The sequence below is a fragment of the Mobula birostris genome, chromosome 23, assembly GCF_030028105.1.
Source record: "Mobula birostris isolate sMobBir1 chromosome 23, sMobBir1.hap1, whole genome shotgun sequence".
NCBI lineage: Eukaryota > Metazoa > Chordata > Chondrichthyes > Myliobatiformes > Myliobatidae > Mobula > Mobula birostris.
Window position 1 is genome coordinate 21,680,034 of NC_092392.1, and position 21,790 is coordinate 21,701,823.

Here is a 21,790-nt window from a genome sequence, read left to right on the forward strand (position 1 = left end):
ATGACTGTTGAAATCAAACTGGCACGAACAAGACCCACCGAGGGTACGTGAGGTCACTTCTCAGAACTGTCTGTGGAGCGCAGAGACCTGTGCATTGCCTGAGAACCTTCCCAGCACCTTGTGGAATTTTCCATTTGTTGCATCATGTCAGTGCTCAAAAAAAGTTTGGATTTCAGAGATTTTCATATAAGTGGTGCTCAAACTGTATAAACAGTTTTGAAATGAACAATGCTGAAAGGTATAGGTGTTGGGTAGATGCAAAGAGAGGAACAAACTAATGTTCTGTGCCAGAGATGCTGCTGCAGTAAGTTTTTAATTGTATCTGTGCATTCGTATACTTGTGCATATGATAATAAACTTTGACAGTAAATTTGATTTTGACCTTGACCGAGCATTGTCGAAGAAAGAGCATTTGCCGGTAGGTGTTCCAAATCGAAGCATTTTATTAAAACTTAAAATTGTGTTCTAGAAGATTATAGATCAATTACTTTAACCTTTACTTATCTATATAAGGAGGTATCATATTCTTCCTTTGTATCATTACCATTTTCATCTTGACCACCATGTTCTCTTGTGCTATGTACAATTTTCCTCTCCAAGAAGTAACCTCCCTGTTTTAGATCCACAGGCACAGTCTACCATGGTTCAAAAATTGAACCTTTCTATCATTGGGGAGGTGCCCAACAGACACCAAGCCACTTCATTATCTTTCCATAATCCTGTGACTAATTTTAGTCTCAGTAATGTGGAATTAAAGAAAGTTAGAAATTGGAGCAAGAATTGTATAGCTGCTCCTTTGGCCCCACCATAGTTGTGTAATTAATGCTTTACAGCACAGGTGACTTGGATTCAATCCCATCACGGCCTGTATGACTGTGTAGATTTCCTCCGGGTTTTCTGGTTTCCTCCCACATTGCAGAAACATAGGGGCTAGGGTTAGTAAATTGTGGGCATGCTGTGTTGGCACCAGAAACATAGCGACACTTGTCAGCTGCCTCCCAGCACATCTCAAACTACATTGGTCATTTGCACAAACAACGCATTTCACTGTATGTTTTGATATACATCTGACAGATAAAGCTCATCTTTATCTTTTTTGTTTGTATCACCTAATTAGTGGGATTATGTATAACTCTTTACCTGTCCACTATCCAACCAGTCCCCATTTTCTTTCAGCCCAGAAATTCAGAATCTTCCTTTATGCCTAGTGACGCAGGTGAGTCTACAGTTAGAGGCTCTGTGTACTCAAAAGTCTATGTACAACCCTCCTAGTGAGGAAATTTCTCTTCATCACAAGCCCCTGATATTGAAACTTTGGGTGAGATTGATGTTCCCATGTTGTTAACACTTCTGCCAAAAGACATGATTTCAGCTCAGATTAGTCCTGAAGCAGGCTCTCAGCCAGAAACATCAACTATCCTATTGCCACCACATTTGCTGCTTGACCTGCTAAGTTTCTGCAGCAGTTTTTTTTTGCTCCAGGTTCCATCATCTGCAGTCTCTTGTAAAGATAAAGATTAGCTTTATATGTCACATGTACATTGAAACATACAATGAGGATTAAGCTGGAGCAACTCAACTCACTAACCTAACCCATACATTTTTGGAACGTGGGAGAAAATGGGAGCCTCAGGAGGAAGCCTACATGGTCATTTGAAGAATGTACATACTCCTTACAGACAGCGACTGGCATTGTCACAGCATTATGCTAACCGTTACGCTTAAGCCAGCGGGTGGTGTAGTGGACTTCGAAGCAAATGGTCTCGAGGGTCGAATCTGGCTGGCTCCTTGGACACTTTCCATCCTTGCTGGGTTGAGCATTGAGCATGCAACCCACCCTCTTTAAATAAAAACAAAATGCAAATGTTAAGGAAACAGCAAAAAAACACCATAAGGTGAAATAAAGTAACTACATACGGCAACTTTTACACTACCATGTCTCAGCTATAATTATCCTAGTAAGCACATGTTACACCATTTCCAAGACAAGGGTATACAGTATTTCCTCGCTATAAAGACCAAGTATGACAAAGAACAAGTGTGGTCCTGCTCAAGGCCTCCTTTGTTGCAGTAAGATTTCCTTTATTTCTTGTACTGCCATGTAACCTGAAATGTTAACTATTTCCCTCTCCGCAGATGCTGCCTGATCTGTTGAGTATTTCCAACTTTTGCTGTTTTTGTTTCTGTTTACCTTTCCACTCACTCTCTGCACCTTGAGGTTTGTAAACTTTCATTCTCCTGACAGTTTTAATCTTTCCTCCTGTGCAGCCGTACTCTGGATGTGCCCAAACCCGATCAAATAACTAATGTGAATGAAATTAGCTCTAGATTATTTTGATTTTCATGAATTATTTTATTTCATTTGTTTGTAGTTAATACTGCCATGAAGTTCCAGCTAAGATGTAGGAGACTAAATTTAGGTATAAAGATCAGTCCAATTTTTGTGATTGTAGATCTTTGGATCTAATACCATAAACATTAAGACCTGAGATAAAGCACTTCAGCTCTAAAAACATTTTGCGATTTGCTTCCACTCGTATCAATCTTAATTTTGTCTTATTTCCTGTGTGCCCTTTTCTGAAGTCAGAGTGACATGTTCTGGAAAGGTCACGTTGTTCGTTCCTTTCTTGAATAATTGCTATGTCTATATGTAATATATCCTTCAAGGTTAATCTAACAAATTTCATTGTGTAATTTCACAATCACTAAGATGTGGATGTTACTGGTCACATTTATTTCCAGAATGGTTCCTGTATAACAGAATGCCTTTAACAGATTAATTGTCCCAAACAGCTCACACAATTACAATAGAGGCAAAATAAAACACATTTTTCAACTGCAACATCTCACAATATGACCTATAAGCACTTAAACATACACTCTGTGGCCACTTTATTAGGTACACCAGTACACCTGTAGTAATGCAAATATCTGAACGGCCAGTCATATGACAGCAACTCAGTGCATTACAGCATTCAGACATGGTCAAGAGGTTCAGTTGTTGTTCAGACCAAACATCAGAATGGAGAAGGAATGTGATCTAAATGACTTTGACCGTGGAACGATTTTGGTGCCAAACAGAGTGGTTTGAGTATCTCAGAAACTGCTGATCTCCTGGGATTTTCACGCACAGCAGACTCTAGAGTTTACAGAGAATAGTGTGAAAAAAGTATTCTATGAGCAGCAGTTGTGTGGGCAAAAATACCTTGCTAATGAGAGATGTGGGAGAATGGTCAAACTGGTTCAACCTGACAAGAAGGTGACAGTAACTCAAATTACAACAGCAATGTGTAGAAGAGCATTTCTAAACATACTACATGTAGAACCTTGAATTGGGTGGGCTACAGCAACAGAAGATCATGAACATTAATTCACTGGCCACTTTATTAGGTACAGGAGGTACCTAAGAAAATGGCCATTGAGTATTTATATCAAATGCAAAAGAATTGGAACTTTGAACAATATTTCAGCCTTGATTACATGTTGCTAAATTTTATCATGGTGAACATGATACAAGTAAATTTCTACCAATCTAGAAGAAATTCTTTAAATCTTTCAACTTAGACTATATTTAGTGTATAGGTGGAAGCTTTGAATAAGGATGTGCTAACCATATTTAGTTTCTTGTAATCCTTGAATAATTACTTTAATTACTTTTTGATTGCATTTAAGTGGTGGTTGACATGACCTTTCATACTGAAATATCCCTGGAGACATTCTTGTCTTCTAAAGATAGTTTGGCAATGTGTGATACAAAGGACATTATGTACTGTACTTTCGAATGCAACAAAAAATACAGTGATCTCAGAATGGAATTTGAAAAAAAAATTGCATTAAATAATGAATGTGCACATTTGTAATCGTTTTCTTAATCAGATGCAGGTACAGCCCTACCCTATTATCCTTCTCAGAATGAAAAGTTTAAAGGTTAGCTTTGCAGGTTGTATCAGCAGTAAGGAAGGCAAATGCAATGTTAGATTTGTTTGAAGAGAACTAGAATATAAAAATAAGTATATAATGCTGAGGCTTTATAAGGCATTGTACAGACCACACTTGGAGTATTGTGAACAACAGGAATTCTGCAGATGCTGGAAATTCAAGCAACACACATCAAAGTTGCTGGTGAACGCAGCAGGCCAGGTAGCATCTCTAGGAAGAGGTGCAGTCGACATTTCAGGCCGAGACCGGCCCCATATCTGAGAAAGGACGTGTTGAGGAGGTTTACAACAATGATCCAGAAATGAAAGGGTTAACATATTAGGAGAATTTTATGGTTTTGGGTCTGTACTCACTGGAGTTCAGAAGAACAACAGGGTAGGCAGAGAGTCTCATTAATTGAAAGGTCTATAACAGCCTCAAAATACAGGAAGGTTCCTTCAGAACAGAGTTGAGGAGGAATTTCTTTAGCCAGAGGGTGATTTGTCTTTCAATTGAGCTAGTTTTAGTATAAGACAACCACAATTTTGTTGTTTCTTTGTTTTTTCTCTCTCTCTCCTCTCTCTCTCTCTCCTCTCTCTCTCTCTCTCTCTCTCTCTCTCTTCTCTCTCCCTCTCTCTCTCTTCTCTCTCCCTCTCTCTCTCTTCTCTCTCCCTCTCTGTCTCATTTCTCTCTCCCTGCTCCCAGTCAAGTTAGTTGGTTACGATTATCTTTCAATGTCATGCACCCCTAATAAAACATCTATAATTACAAGATTTACTTCCATTCTTGACTTCCAAAAAAAACCTCTCTGCTAATATCCAGATCCAACACCAGTCATATACAGAACAGTTCTACACTAATTGTTCTAGTCTTCCCTTCTAGGTAATTCAGGTAATTATATATTAAGTATACATCATTTACATTAGATATATATCAGTTGTGATCTCACTGTGTGGTGAAGCAGGCTTGGGATCAAATATTCAGCTGTTGTCGCTCATGTATTCCTATCTGGACCTTATTTTTAATATTTGATCTTGCAAAACCCTCACATCTTTCTTTTTCCTTTGTAACAACAGTCACCGCACTTCAAAGCACATGGCGTGCTTTATGATATTTCACAAAGGCTTTCTTAAAGATTGTTCTAGGCTTGACCATACTCTGAATGGGTGTGTGAATGCACAAACCAAACTGGCAAAAGTATCAAAGAAGAATTTATGGGAGTGCATCAGGTATTGCTTCTTAGAACAGTACATTATGGAAACTGCCTAGTCATGGGCTATTTTTGCATTTGATCATGAATCGTGAGGAATGGTTCATAAGCAATTTTGTGGTTAAAATTCCCCTGAGAGGTGGAGACCACAGTACGATAGTATTCCAGATACAGCATGAGGGTGGACACAACGGCACCAAAATTACTGCCTTAATTTAAATAAGGGCATTTATAACGATATGAAGATGGAGTTGTCCAAGCTGAACTGTGAAAATAGGTTTTTAGAGCATGGAAACAGGAGCTTCAGCCGAACTCGTCCATGTTACCCAGTGAGCGAGTCCCATCCACCTGCATTTGGCAGAAGGCTTTTATATGTTGCTAATGTGTCTGCCTGAACCACTATTTCCGGCAGCTCATTCCAAATACACACCACTCTTTGCGTGAAAAAGCTGCCCCTACTGTCTCTTTCAAATCTCTCACCTTTAATCTTAAACTTAAACTCTTTTGTTTTTTGCCCCTTCCCTTTGAAAAAGACCACATGGTTTCACCCTGTCTATGCCTGTCATGATCTTATATACCTCTGTCAGCCATCCCTCAATCTCCTGCATTTCAGGGAATAAAGGACAGGTAAATAAACTAAAAGCTGTGTAAGTAAATGAACTATTGCTGTGTAAGTAAACTAACAGCTATTGTTTCTCAGCAAGAAATTATCCCATTTAGAAGAGAGATTCCGTGAGAAAGAGGCACAACCTGCGGTTAACAAAGGAAATCAAGGATAATGTTAAATTGGAAAGAGCAAGGGTGATGGTATGTCAGGGGACTGGGAGGATTTCGAGCCCCAGCAGTGAAAAATTAAATGGCGAATGAAAAAGCAGAAAGTTGATTTGACTAAGAACTTTTGCGTAATATCAGATTAAATAGTGTAGTGGTTAGTACAACACTTTACAGTACAGACGACCCAGGTTCATTGCACACCTGTAAGGAGTTTGTGCATTCTCCCCATGACTGCATGGGTTTCCTCTGGGTGCTCCGATTTCCTCCCACAGTCCGAAGATGTACTGGCTGGTAGATTAATTGGTCATTGTAAATTGTCGTATGATTAAGCCTGGATTAAATCAGGGGATTGCTCTGCAGCGTGAAGGGCCGGAAAGACCTTTTCCGTGCTGTGTCTCAGTAAATTAAATTAAATAAATAAATATTAAGTGTTTCTATAGATATATATAAATAGAAAGAAGGTGGCTTTAGTAGGTGTGGGACCTCTAGAGAATTAATAACAGGAAGCAAAGAACTGGCAGGTATGTTAAATCAATATTTTACATCAGTCTTTGTCTTGGAGGACACTGTAAATATACCTAAGATAACAGATGGACTCAACAGGGAGGAACTCGTAAAAATCTCAGTCACAGTCCCTAGCTTGATGTCTGCAAATCCAGGTCAGAGGCTGAAGGTTGGAGGGCTAGAGGCAGCCTATCCTCAGGCCGGAGGCCTGTCTGTGTTTGTGTGTGTGTGTTTGGGTGGCAGGGAGGGAAAGGGCTTGTTTTGCTGTGGTTGTTTTGTTTCGTCATTGTTGTTGTTGCTTGTGTTGTTCTGAATATCATGGGCATGCTCTCTTGGCACCAGAATGTGTGGCGACACTTGCATATCCTTAGGTTGCGTTGGTTGTTAATGCAAACAATGCATTTCACTGTATGTTACAATATACATGTAATAAATACTCTCAGTGACTACTTTATTTGGTACAGTGTACACCTCACTTAATTCCATTGGAAACAAAACTATTTGATTATGAAACCTGAGTATTTCAATTTATCACTATTTATGAGACAGTTGTGCTTACACTCAGTGGTCACTTTGTTAGATACAGGAGTAGAACTCAGTGTTGTCTTCTCCTGCTGTTGTCCATCCAAGGTTTGGCATGTTGTGTGTTCAGCGCTGCTCTTCCTCATACCACTGTTGTAAGGTGTGGTTTTTCAATTTACTGGCACCTTCCTGTCATTCTCCTCTGGGCTTTCCCATTAACAAGGCAATTTCAGTCACAGAATTTCAACTCACTGGATGTTTTCTTTTTGTCTTTTTGCACCATTCGGACTACAGCATGGTGGTGAGCATGATGGTTTACAGTACCAGCGACCCAAATTCAATTCCTACTGCCGCCTGTAAGGAACTTGTACACTCCCCCTGTGACTGAGTCGTTTTCCTCTGGGTGCTCCGGTTTCCTCCTGTAATCTAAAGACCTACTAGTTGATAGGTTAATCAGTCATTGTAAATTGTCCTATGATTAGGCCTGGATTAAATCAGGGGATTGCTGTGCAACAGGGGTTGAAAGGCCTATTCTGTGCTGTATCTCAAAAAATAAACAAACAAACAAATAAATAAATAAACCATTCTCGGTAAACTCCAGAGACTGTTGTGTATGAAAATACCAGGAGATCATCAGTTTTTGAGATATTCAAACCACCACATCTGGCACAACAATCATTCCACAGTCAAAGTCACTTAGATCAAATTTCTTACCCATTCCAATGTTTGGTCTGAACACAACTGAACCTTTTGACCATATAACCATATAACAATTACAGCACGGAAACAGGCCATCTCAGCCCTTCTAGTCTGTGCTGAACTCTTACTCTCACCTAGTCCCACCGACCTGCACTCAGCCCATAACCCTCCATTCCTCTCCTGTCCATATACCTATCCAATTTAACTTTAACTGACAACATAGTATGTTTTAATGCACTGAGTTCCTGCCACATGATTGGCTGTTTAGATATTTGCATTAACAAGCAGGTGTACTGGTGGTCACCGAGTGTAAATGAATCTGAGTCACAAGGAACAAAGTATTTGAGAGAAAATGACAAGGCTAAAGGTGGGTAAATTACCAGGATTATCCCCGTGGGCTTTAAAGGAAGTAGCTGCAGAGCTGGTGGACCCATTGGTTGATGTTCCTCAAAACTCTAAATTCTGGGAACGTACCAGAAGAATAAACAGAAAAATAGGGATTAAGAGATAATGAGAGGGATTATAAACTACTTAGTTTAACATCTATTGTTGGCAAGATGCTAATGTTGATGATGAAAGTAAAATAATTTTTTAGGAAAACTAACTAAAACTTAATCACTGTTGTATTATGAAAGGCAAATCATGTTTGATAAATTTGCTCAAATGCTTTAAGATTGCAATGGAGAAAGCTGATAGAGGATAACCTGTAGTTGTGGTATATTTAGATTTCCAGAAGGCTTTTGATAAGGTGCTACACAAACAGCTGGTGCAAAAATTACAAGCTGAAGGTATTGGAAGAAGTTAATACAGATTGAAAGCAGGGATGGAATAAATGGCAAACAAGAGAAAGTCTGCAAATGCTGGAAATCCAAGAAACATGCACAAAATGCTGGAGGAACTCAGCAGGCCAGACAGCATCTATGGAAAAAAGTACAGTTGACATTTTGGGCCGAAACCCTTTGGCAGGACTGGAGAGAAAAAGCTGAGGGGGTTATTTTGAAAGGTGGGAGCAAGGGAGAGAGAAACATCAAGTGATAGGTGAAATTTGGAGCGGGAGGGATGAAGCAAAGAGCTAGGAAGTTGATTGGTGAAAAAGACAGAAGGCCATGGAAGAAAGAAGAAAGGAGGGAGGGAGGAACACCAGAGGGAGGTAATGGGAGGACAAGGAGATAACATAAGAGAGGGGCAAGGGGATAGGAAATGTTGAAGGGGAGGTGGTAGAGGCATTACTGGAAGTTTGAGAAATTGATGTTATAAAATCAATGGAATAGATGGTCGTCTTTCAGACTGGAAGGGTGTAACTCGTGGAGAATTCCCAAATTGGTTCTTGGCCCTCATTGTTAACTATTAACATTAATGACTTGGAAGAGGGAACAAAATGCAAGGTTTACAAGTTTCCCATGATGCAAGTGAAAGGTTATGTTGTGATGATGATATTGTGATTCTACATTGGGATATAAATACACTGAGTGATTGTGCAAAAAACTGGCAAGTGTCAGTTTAAGGTGACAAAGTGTGAGGCCATGCACTTCAGTGAGAGGAATTAAAAGGTGGATTGTAATCAAAATGGAGAAAACTTGAATGTCAGTGAAGCATAGAGGAATCTAGGTATTCCAGTGCATGAATCATAAAAGTAGTTTGACAGGTGCAACAAGTAGTTCAGAAGGAAAACAGCCTTATTGCAAAAGGATTGGAGTTTAAAAACAGAGATGTTTCTTTACAGTTGTACAGGGTATCGGTGGGGTCACATCTGGAATGCTGCACACAGTTCTGGTCCCTTACCTAAAGAAGGCTATTAGAGTCAATTGAAAAGAGATTCACAAGAGATAGGAGCGGATTTTAGCCAGTTGACTCATCAAGTCTGCTCCCTGTAACCTTTGATGCCCTGACAAACCAAAGACCTATCAACCTCCACTTTAAATATACTCAATGACTTGGCCTCCGCAGCCATCTGTGGCAATTAATTCTGCAGATTCACCACCCTCTAACTAAAGAAATTTCTTCTTATCTTTGTTCTAAGTGGATGTCCCTTTTTTCTAAGGTTGTGCCCTCTAGTCCTAGAGTCCCATTATAGGAAACGTCCCCACCACATCCACTGTATCTAGACTTCTCAGTATTCAGTAGGTTTCAGTGAGATTCCCCTCATTCTTCTAAGCTCCACCGAATACAGGCCCAGAGCCATCAAATGCTCTTCATATGTTAATCCCTTTATTCCCGGAATCATTCTCATGAACCACCTCTGGACCCTCTCCAATGCCAGACCAATTCTTGGGATCAGAGGATTGTTTTGACAAGAGAAGCCAGACAGTTTGGGAATATATTTCTTGGAGCTTAAAAGAATGAAGGTTGACTTTATTTAAACATGTCCGATCCTTCAGTGGCTTGACAGGGTAGGTGTTTAGATATTTCTAGTAGTGGGAGAGTCATGAGCAAGGGGACATATCTTGATAAAGGACCAGTTATTTGGAACTTGAGGTGTGTACAAGTTTCTTCTCTCAGAGGGAAGTAAAACTTCGCAATTCTCTGTCCCCTAGGGTGGTGTAGGTCAGATTATTAGGTGTATTTAAGGTAAAGATAGATAAATACTTAAAAGATGGAGGAATTGGGAAATTGGGCACAGAAGAGGAGTTAAGGTCAGCCTAGATCAGCCGTGATCGTATTGAATGGTGGAGCTGCCATGAAGGGTCTGGTGGCTTACACCTGCTCTTTTTCCTAGTATTTACTTTTAGCAAATGCTGAGTTGCCATGTAACCTTGTATGTATTGATGCAAAAACAAAATTGTTGTGAGCACAGTCACATGTCACACTGAAAGTAAACCTCCTGCATTTCTGTTGAGTTGCAACGAGGAAAAAATATTCAAACTGCTCAACTGAAATGAAATCTAACCTTGATGAAACCACATCAAGGTTATATTTCATTATGAGAGGTAATGCAAATAGTCTCTTTCCATTGAGGTTGGGTGAGTCTAGAACTAGAGGTCATAGGTTAAGGGTGAAAGGTGAAATATTTAATGGACACCTTGGGGGGGAGATCTTCTTCATTCAGAGGACGGTGCAAGTGTGGAACGAGCTACCAGAGGAAGTGGTGGATGCAAATGGGGGAGGGAGGAGAAGATGGCGGCGCGACGCAGCACGCGCAGCCATTCCGAATGAATATTGATTAATGTGTAACTAGGGGGCCGTGCACAATCCAGATTTGATGGAGACAGCCGTGAGAAGCGCAGAGGAACATCTGGAGTAACTTCTGAAATGCCTGCTTTGCTGCCGCTGCTACTGTGCTACTGTGCTATCGCCTGTTGCCAGGGCCGGGGTCGAAGCACTTGGCAGAGATGGTACTCAGTGCTCGGTGTCGAAGAGGTGGTTGGAGGCTCGGAGTTTTCGGACGGACTCGGAGTCGGACTGTGGTCGGATGCTTCCAGGATGCTGCATCGGCAAGTTGGCAGCGCTGGAGATTTACCGTCTGCGTGAGATGATGGGACTTTCAAGAGACTTTGAGACTTTTACTGTGCCATGGTCTGGTCTTATCAAATTATGGTATTGCTTTGCACTGTTGTAACTATATGTTATAATTATGTGGTTTTTGTTAGTTTTTAAGTCAGTTTGTCATGTGTTTTTGTGATATCATTCTGGAAAAACATTGTATCATTTCTTAATGCATGCATACTAAATGACAATAAAAGGGGACTGTGTGTCCTCATAATCATAATCATAAATTCAATTACAACATTTTAGAAAAGTTTGGAAGTACATGGACAGAGGGAGGGAGATTGAAAATCTGGCTGAGTGGTATAATAACAACAACCTCTCACTCAATGCTAATAAGACTAAGGAATTAATTGTAAACTTCAGGAGAAGGGTTATCATCAGAGGATCGGATGCAGAGAGGATCGGTAGCTAAATTCCTGGGTGCCACTATCTCAGAGGACCTGTCCTGTACCTATCATATAAATATAATTTCAAAGAAAGCACAACAGTGCCTCTATTTCCTCAGGAGTCTGTGAAGATTCAGCAAGTTATCAAAATCCTTGGCAAACCTCTATAGATGTGTGGTGGAAAGTGTGCTGACTGGCTGTATTACAGTCTTCTGTGGGAACACCGATGCCTTTGAGTGAAAAATCTTAGAAAAGGTAGTGGATTTGGCCCAGTACATCACAGGTAAAGCTCTCCCAACCATTGAGCACATCTACATGAAAAGTTGCCATAGATAAGCAGCATCCATCATCAAAGATCCTCACCACCCAGGTCATGCTCTTTTCCCATTGCTGCCATCAGGTAGAAGGTACAAGTGCCTCAGGATTCATACCACCAGGTTCAAGAACAGTTACCACCTCCAACCATAAGGTTCTTGAACAAAAGAAGATATTTACATTCTATTTCTGTTCCCACAATCAATGATCTCACTTTTAGGACTCTTTATCTTGTTATTTCATGCTCTCGTTATTTATTGCTATTTATTTATATTTGCATTTGCATAGTTTGTTGTTCACTGATCCTGTTTACAGTTACTGCTCTATGGATTTGCTAAGTATTCCCACAGGAAAACAAATCTCAGGGTTGTATGTGGTGACATGTATGTACTTTGATAATAAATTTTACTTTGAGCTATGAACAGAGGGTTATGGAGGGCTATCATCCACATGCAAGTCAATAGTATGAGGCAGAATTACAGTTCAGCATGGACTAGATGGGCCGATGGGCTAGTTTCTGTTCTGTAGTGCTCTATGACTCTGACACATTTACTGGCCCATTCTCAAGGATAACAATTGCAAGGGTTCAATCCTTCAGAATAGATCCAAATTAAATAAATGACCATCTCCCCTTTCCACATGCAGGGTTTCAACCTGAAACATTGACAATTTCTATCCTCATACAGATGCTGCTTAACCTGCTGAGTTCCTCCAGTAGGTAGTTTGTTGTTGCAGATACCAACGATTGTAGTCTCCTGTGTCTCAGTTTTAATACATTGATTAATATTTAGTGGCCAGCAAAACTAAATTATATTTTCTGTTTCTTTTTTTTCTCAGTGTCATCAGCAAGGTCGTCCCCGTCTCAGAGGCTAAGCCCTCACCTCCAGCAGGGCACCCAAAGACTCCACCTCCTCCATCCCCAGCACCTCTATCAGCTCACATGGCTCCAGCTCTGACACCAGCTCCCCTGCCTCCACCCACAGCGGTTCCATCTCCTGTTCCTGCGCTTCCTATCGCATCTCCTGCAGCCACTTGCTCTGCTGCAGGAGCTTCTAAGACGCCAGTCAGAAGTGTGGTCACAGAGACTGTCAGTACTTATGTGGTGAGTAATGTTTCTCATGTTCATATTTGGTACTGTTTCTCATTTCTATATACAAATTCAAAATAAATTTGAAACTTCCAAAACAAAGAAGCAATTGTTTATAAAACATGCATCAAACCTTCATTTTCTTCACCCTACTGTGTTTTCTTGGTTTTGAGCTAAAGGGAAATATTAGCAAGAGCTTCTTAACATAAGCTGCATTGCAAAGTTTGTTTCCTGCCTCACAACTCCAATTTCCCCAGCTCTCCCACAAGATACTGTGGGTCAGTTCCATGAAACCGTAAGTAACTCATCTTTTTTTAAATGTGACACTTGGTATGGTTTACATGTGAAAAGCTTTTGATTTGCGTGCCATGCAGAATTACGCTAAGGTAGAAGAAAGGCTTTCTTTCTACTAGCTCAGTGTAATTGAAGGCATGATACACTGTTTTAGTGACAGAAAAACTGCAGGGCGGTAGACAAATAAAGTTCATGGGCCACAATGGGGTAGATTGGAAGATCAAGATTTCATCTTTTAGTCTATGAAAGGTCCATTCAAAAATCTGATAACAGCAGGACAGAAGCTGTCCTCGAGCTTGGGGGCTATGAATTCTCTGGCTTTTGTATCTTCTGCCCATTGTGAGAGAGGAGAAGAGAGAATGTCCTGAGGGGAAGAAACTGTTCTTAAAATACTGAGTGTATGTCTTTGGACTCCTGTACTTCATCCCTGATGGGAGTAATGAGAAGAGGGTATGTCCTTGGTGGTGAGGGTCCTTAAGAATAGATACCACCTTCTTGAGGCATTGCCTTTCGAAGATGTCCTCAATGCTGGGGGAGCTAATGGGACTAGGGTGGGAAGGGTCCTTAATTATATTGTGCTTCCCCAAGGCAGTGGATCATGGCAAACATTAGTTACTGCACTGCACCACAAGCAAACTTCATTGTACACTACACTCATTTCTTGTAAAAGCTTTCAAAATTACTTTACAGTAATTTTAAATGGATTTAGAGACCGGTAAATGAAGAATTGAGGGCTGTGACAAAAAGCAAGACACAGTGATAGATTGTAAGGTGGTTTTTGGAGGAAAGGAAAGAAATTAATAAGACATGAAATTTCAGGGTTAAAGTTATGGAGTTCAGGGCTACAGCAGTGTAAGCCATGTAACACAAATTAAGCAGGAAAAATGCAGATTCAGATTTATTTATCATATTTACATGGAAAAATACAGTGAAATGCCTCGTTTGCATTACCAACCGATGCAGACCAAGGGATGTGCTGGAAGCAGCCTGCAAATGACGCCACACATCCCAATGCCTAACATAGCATGCCCTCGATTCTCAGCAGAATAACACAGAAGACAACCAGCAACAAAACAATAGCAAAACAAGCCCCTTTTCCCCTCACAGAAAATGACTTAAATCTACCCAATACTAACATATACAGCACAGAAACAGGTTCTTTACCCTAGTTTATGCATGCCTTTGTAAGTCAATCCCATTTGCTTGCATTTGGCCCATATTCCTCTAAATCTTTCCTCAGCATGTACTCATCTAAATGTTTTTTTTGAACCTCATAAGACTGTGCAGAACTTCTGAGTAACTTTCCATGAAAGCAATCCAGACTGAAGCTTCTTAGCAGTACATAGCAGTATCTAAAAGGATAAGCTGCTTGTAGTTTTATGGAACTGTAATTATACCCATCTTTACCTACCACCTCTGGCAGCTCATTCCCATGTGCCCAGCACCCTCCTGTCTACAAAGACTCTGCCCTTTTAAGCCAGAAGATGTTGACTTCAAGTTTCTACAAGGTCTAGCCAGTTCTGAAAGTTCAATGCAAATTGAGTACTACTGTTTTGCCCCATTCACTTTCCATTACTGAGTAGTTCATTTGTTTGCTTAGTAAATTGGAATATTCCCCAGTGAATATAAAGCTCATTTCAAGATCTGGTTTTTTTTGACTAATAATTCTGTTGTCTTGTGCCATGCTCCTAAGAGAATTTATCACTGTGGAATGTACAACCAGGGAAGGAAGCTTGCACTGTCCACCCATTTCCTATGTTACAGTTGCTATGTTTGTGTGCTCCGTTCCCCGACTGAACAACTTGAAGTGCTGGAACCTTAAGTGTATCTGCTTCTCGGCAATACCCTTGAGCTTTGCTTCAATACCATTGACCTATACCATTAAGTTTTGCTTCAAGATAGGACTAGTAGGTATAATGTTTGTAACAAACATTTGTGAAATATCCAACTAAACAGATGAGTTTTGTGAATTCTATCTATTAGCAAGCATAGTTTATTTTCTAAAAGTGTTGTTTGTGCTAAACTACTCATACACTTCCCCTAGTATGCCATGGGCCATTCAAGAGCAATGTAAACTGAGGCGTGAGGATTTAACTATTTTTTTAACATGGCAAAAGAAACCAGTGTTATACACCTGACATCATCGCACAGTACTCTAAATACAGTTGGCACCTGTTCTTAGGATTGAATAATATTTGAATCTTGGTAGATTGGTGCATGCACATGTTGCTGTGTAATATGTACTACCCAGCAATACAGAAATAACAATGAAGTAAATTAAATACTTTCAGACGAACAAGCCTCCAGGGAAAGTGCATAGTAGCTTACTTATGGAAAATGCACATCGCTGTCTTCTCCAAAAGCATACTACTTAGTCCAAGCAATCTGATTTTTCCGCCTGCCAGTTTTGAAATCTGTTGTCAGTTTAGTTAATTCAAGATAAATGGTGAATTTTAATAGCTTCTGTTAGGTTCTGTAGACAGCTTTTCACATCTACCTAAGCAGGTAGACCCAGGGTCTTAGATTAATGTCCCTGTTCACTTAGTTATCAGTAAGAAGCTGAAGTAAAAATAAAAACTGTGTCCTCCTGAACTTGATTACTTTAAGGATAAAGGGAGAAATTAAATTATTGTGAAAATATCATTGGCTGAAATTACTAAGCAGTTTTCCTGACTGTATTGCATGTTAAAAAGCTACAAATGTTAATTGTGCTGTAATAGCACCAGACAACAGATGCAGAGATGTGTCCTCTTTGTTTTCAGATAGAACGCTGTGGTATATCAGATGTTTACAAGTGATAATGTACATGATTTACTCCCTAAATGTGAAAAGGCAGCACTGGGGAAGTGTTCTGGTAGTGTGTAAGCCACATTGCACACAACATCTGATCCACTATGCATCTTTGACATGAGCTCCAAATAAGTCTATATAACTGCACCAAATGCATGGACAAATTTTATCCATAAGGAACTCACAATGCCAGGCAGAATGAGAGAACGCAAGTAACCTTTGCTGTATTTAATAGTTTCCATCATAAGACCATAGAATGTAGGCTATTCGGCCCATCAAGTTCTGCATTCAATCATAGCTGATTTATTACCCCTCTCAACTCCATTCTCCTGCCTTCTCCCCGTAACATTTGAAGCCATTACTAGTCATGAACCTAACAGGTGTACAAGTTATGCAGATCTCTGCAGTGACAATAAACTCCTGTGTAAATTTTAAGAATAAATGAATTAATTCCTTTAGCTTGCCTAAATGTTCTGACCCTTGCAATAAAGGTACTTGGGTAGAGCTTCAATCATATTGACCAAGCTCCATATATTTTTCTCAAATGACTGTACCAGATAAATGATTTTAAGCAGTATTAGCGAGCTCTAATCTGACATTTGGGCGTGCTATGTTGGCATTGGAAGCATGGCTGCATTTGTGAGCTGTCCCCAGCACACCTTCAGATTTTGATGGTTGTCAGCGCAAGTGACAAATTTCACTGCATGTTTTGCTGTGCGTGTGTTAGATAAATAAAATCTAAATAAATCTAATCAGCAGTGGGTGGTTGTTTGTTAATGCTCAGTCTTTTATCGGATGTCCATATATATCCTTTAATGAACACAGTTGCTTCCCTCCACTGACATCAGCAACCTACCCCATATTTCCAGTTGCCAAGGTAAGTCATAATTCCTACACCATCGGACTAATGTAACATCACAGCAGACAAAGTCTGTAATTATCTTGGATGAACAGTGCAATGAAGTGTTGATATTTTTTTACATACAGCCCTCTTTCCCCTCAGGATTCCTGTCAAATTCTATGATGACATTCTGAGCTCCTCCTACTTTCCAGCAATGAAATATATTTTGCTGATCCTGAATCAGAAAATTGAAACAAAATGGAGATCTTTGTGGCATGTACTTCTGTTCAATAGGTAGATTATTGTACAGCAAACATTTTTTCACTATTGACCAACTATCTGAAAACTGTTCTCCCTTTCTTCCCCATCGTACATTCAGATTCGTGATGAATGGGGAAATCAGATCTGGATCTGCCCTGGCTGCAACAAGCCAGATGATGGCAGCCCAATGATTGGTTGCGATGACTGTGATGACTGGTACCATTGGTAAGAAACTTCTGAATTTCTTGACTGTACTCTCTAGACTTAAGCTGGCATAGCATGAACAGAAGTAACAAAGTGGCTTTATCCCGATTAGTTACAGTATTTGGTACATTTTACAAATGAAGCAAACAGAAATAGGAGGTACAGCTACAGTTTCTACATCTCCTCACTGTTTCATTTGGGTCTAATGTTTGAGCAGTAATGAAAAGTCCAGTGAGTGGTGTGACTAGAGATTGGGTTTAAGCTTTGCTGATAAAGGTCCCGCTTGCCATTTTCCTTCCTGGCACTATTTTTCTCTATCCCTCTTATTTCTATCCATCTGTCTCTATCCCTCTATCAATATCACTCTATCTCTATTTCTCCCTCTCTCTACTCTACCTCTGTATCTCTATCTCCATCTCCCTCTCTTTCCTATCTGATTCCCATACATCTTACTTCAGCCACCTTTGCTTCATTGAGATTGAACTCAGCCTCTAAAGTGACACATCATAGAAAAGAAGCCCTTTAGTTCACTGACCACCAACCCCCAGTCCTTCCCCCCCCCCCCCCACCACCACACCATTTACACCAATCCTACACTAATCCCATTCTTTCTTCTGCCTCCTTAACCATCGGCTCTGCCCCAGATTCTGTCTCTCACCTCTACACCAGGGACAACTTACAGAGTATATTTAACCTACCAAACCACACAGTTTCAGGCTATGGGATGGATGAAGAAAAGTTGAGCGAGCTAGGAGTTTTCTCTTTGGAGCCGAGGAGGATGGTGAACGGTGACTTGATAGAGGTGCATAAGAAGCATAGAAGAGTGGAAAGCCAGCGCCTTTATTTCCCAGGTGGAAATGACTGGCACGAAGGAGCATAATTTTCAGATAAGTTCTTTACACGGAGAATGGTGGGTGTGTGGAATGCCCTGTGAGGGGTAGAGGAAGAAACAGATACATTGGGGACATTAGAGAAAGTTAGATAGGCACGTAAATAATTTTTTTTTAAATGGACGGCTGTTTAGGAGGGAAGGGTTAGAACAGGGGTCCCCAACCTTTTTTGCACTGCGGACCGGTTTAATACTGGCAGTATTCTTGTGGACTGGCCGACGGGGGGGGTAGGGTTGCCAACAGACAAGAGTAGCAGTCGAATACGTTGTGTTTATCCAGAGAAAGACTACAATAACCATGAAGCCTTACGCGGGCACCATTGTGCATGCGTGTACCTGCCGATTTTTTTTCCTGCAAAACATTTTTGCAATTCTGATCGGGGAGGGACTTTGTTAATCACGACCGGAATATAGGTGATAAGTGGCTAATACACTCAATTTCGTTTCTAAAAGGGTTTATCTAACGAATTTAATATTAAACACACAGCGCATATTTTCCTCGCATGAATATAGTGATAAGTCAATTATCAGAGGAGGACAGGGGAGCTTGAAGTAAGTGTTGAAAGAACTACCAGTAGAAGTGGTAGAGGCAGGTTCGATAAGAAAAATTGGATAGGTATATGGACAGGAAAGGAATGGAGGGTTGTGGGCTGTGTGCAGGTCGGTGGGACTAGGTGAGAGTAGCATTCAGCACGAACTAGAAGGGCAGGGATGGCCTGTTTCCGTGCTGTAATTGTTATATGGTTATATAAGTAAGTCAATAGCATCATAACATTTCAAGTAACGTTTGGATATTAAACACACACCGCATATTTTCCTCGTATGAACATATAAAATCATTGCAACGCACCAATATTGCTGAATCAGTGGGAGCCCTGGGCTTGTTTTCCTGCAACAAGACGGTCCTATTGAGTGGTGACAGGAGACATCGATACTCGAACGGGGTTCCTTATGTCCAGTCTATTCCGCAATTTCGTTTTCATTGCATTCATTGCAGAAAACTCCGCTTCGCAGAAAAATGTTGGAAATGAAAGCAACGTTTTCAGTGCTTTCGTGGCTATCTCAGGATATTTAGCCTTGACTTTGATCCAGAATGCCGGCAGAGATGTTATGTCAAACATACTTTTCAGCCCACCGTAATTTGCAAACTCGAGGAGTTGATCTCCTTCCCGCACTACCATGGATGACGCGCGGGTAATGACCTCGCGTGCATTCAAGCTCAACAGTGCATGACAGGGAATGAGGAAAGGTGCAGTTGACACATATCGACAAATCATATTGTTTCCTTGCGGCCTGGTAGCACATGCTTTGCGGCCCGGTGGTTGGGGACCACTGGGTTAGAACATAGAACAGTACAGAAAAGGAACAGGCCCTTCCAATTAAATTAATAATCAAATCTAATCTCTTCTGCTTCAGAATGTCCATATTCCTCCATTTTTCTCGCATTCATGTGCCTATCTAAACGTCCCTTATGAGCCCCAAATGTATCTGCCTGTACCACCACCCCAGACAGCACATTCCAGACATCCACCACTCGCTGTAAAAAACCTTGACCCTTACATCTCTTTTGAAATTACCCCCTCTCACTGTTAAATACATGCTCTCTGGTATTAGACATTTCAACCCTGGGGGAAAAAATACTGTCTGTCTAATCTATCCATGCTTCTCATAATCTTATAAACCTCTGTCGTCTCCTCTCAACTTCCACTGTTCCAGAGAAAACAACCCAAATTTGTCTAACCTCTTGTTAAAGCATTGAGCATCCAGTTTAGATTGATCTTCAAGTAGTTTAAAAGCTGGGCACAACATCATAGGCTGACAGGCCTGTACTACTCAGAGAAAACCCAGAGAACATGCAAACTCCAATAGACAGCACACGAGTCAGGATTGAACCTGGGTCTCTAACACCATGAGTCAGCAGCTCCACCAGCTGCACCATCATTGAAACCGTTCATTCATGCAACCACTCCTTTCAGCTTTTAAACACTTTTACTAAAAGCATAGCAACCTGCCGAAAGAGAGGCAGGAGAGCTGGCTGCAACACTCCAGGTCACCACAACTTAAAAATTGACTTTATATTTGTACACTGACACACAAAATGCTGGAGGAACTCAGTAGGTCAGGCAGCATCTGTGGAACGGAATTAAGAGTCGACATTTTGGGCCATGACCCTTCATCATGACTGGAAAGGAAGTGGGAGAAAGCCAGAACAAGAAGGTGAGGGTACCGGTGTCAGTACAAGCTGCCAGTGATAGGTGAAGCCAGGTGAGGGGAAAGGTGGGTGGTGGGGGGAGATGAAGTAGAAAGCTGAGAGGCCTTAAGTGGAAAAGATAAAGGGCTGATGAAGAAGGAATCTGGAAGAAGGAGTGGACAATGGGAGAAAGAGGGGCACTAGAGGGACGTGACAGGCAGATCCGGAGAAGAGAAGGATTAAGAGGGGAGGCAGAATGGGGAATGGGAAAAGAAAAAAGGGGCTCAAAATGTCAACTCTCCATAGACACTGCCTAGGCCTGCTGTGTTCCTCCAACATTTTGTGTGTGTTGCTTGTGTTTTGCTAAACTTTAGTGATAAGGCGTACGATAGATGGTTCAATAACCAAGTGGTGTCTGCATTGTTGTTCATTGTTAAGTAACTGGAATTATGACGGTATCTCATTTTCCCAGGCCGTGTGTCGGCATCAGTGCTGCACCCCCTGATGAAGTGCAGTGGTTTTGCCCCAAGTGCATCAACAAGAAGAAGGAGAAAAAACACAAGCGAAAGAAATCTCGAGCCCATTAAGAAGGTTTCCAGACTGCATACCCTTTTTATATTTAGCAGCAGACTCTTCCCATTCAGTTCCATTTGAAAGGACTGTGATGGTGATGAGTTGTGTAAATCCGACACCTGATTAGTGGCTTTGTACAGTGCAGTAAATAAAAAAAAATTAGCTCAAATTCCACCCATTCCCAGAAAAAGGCTGAAGAATGAACCCTTTGTTAGCCTTTTTGTGTAATTAATTGTATACTTTTAAAATGAAAGTTTGTATTATACACCACAATCATTTTGTTTTTGCATTCTGTATGGACTCATCATTCTCTTAGTTCTGCTTGTAATATATTTTATCTTCTCTGCTCAGAACTCTCATTGCTTTAACCAACAGTGGCATTGTGATTGTAACCAAAATAGTGGATTGCTAAGGTTTATTAAGAGAATAAATTACATTTTTTTAAAAAAATGCTGTACTGGGAAGTAATGTATTTGTGATGCTGCTTTCAAAAAATGAATGGATTGCAACACATGCCTTCAGAATTTCAATTGGTACATTGCTTTCAAAGAACTTTATTCTCAGAGCATCAGGATCTTCCAATTACAAAAAAAGAGATAAATAGCTTTAAAATAAATATTCATTCTCAGAAATGTATGTGCTATTTCAGAATTCGGTTATTTTGGACCTTGACGAATTAAATCTTGCAACACACCTTCATTAATACAAGAGATTCTGCAGATGCTAGAAATCCAGAGTGACACACAAAAGTGCTGGGTGAACTCAGCAGGTCAGGTAGCAACTCTAGAAAGGAATAATTGTCCACTATTTATTCCTCTTCATAGATGCTGTCTGGCCTCCTGTGTT

The 21,790-nt window shown here is 40.6% G+C and overlaps 1 protein-coding gene across 1 annotated transcript in view; it reads left to right on the forward strand.

Moving 5' to 3' along the window:
• Window positions 1-21,394, forward strand: part of taf3 (TAF3 RNA polymerase II, TATA box binding protein (TBP)-associated facto) — a 236,868-nt gene extending 215,474 nt beyond the window's left edge. Inside the window, exons 5-7 of the mRNA XM_072240918.1 lie at window positions 12,652-12,916; window positions 17,206-17,312; window positions 20,844-21,394. Of these exons, the coding sequence (XP_072097019.1) occupies window positions 12,652-12,916; window positions 17,206-17,312; window positions 20,844-20,958 (487 nt within the window). The 3' untranslated portion in view covers window positions 20,959-21,394. The remainder of the gene's footprint in view (window positions 1-12,651; window positions 12,917-17,205; window positions 17,313-20,843) is intronic.
• The last annotated feature ends 396 nt before the right edge of the window (window positions 21,395-21,790 follow it).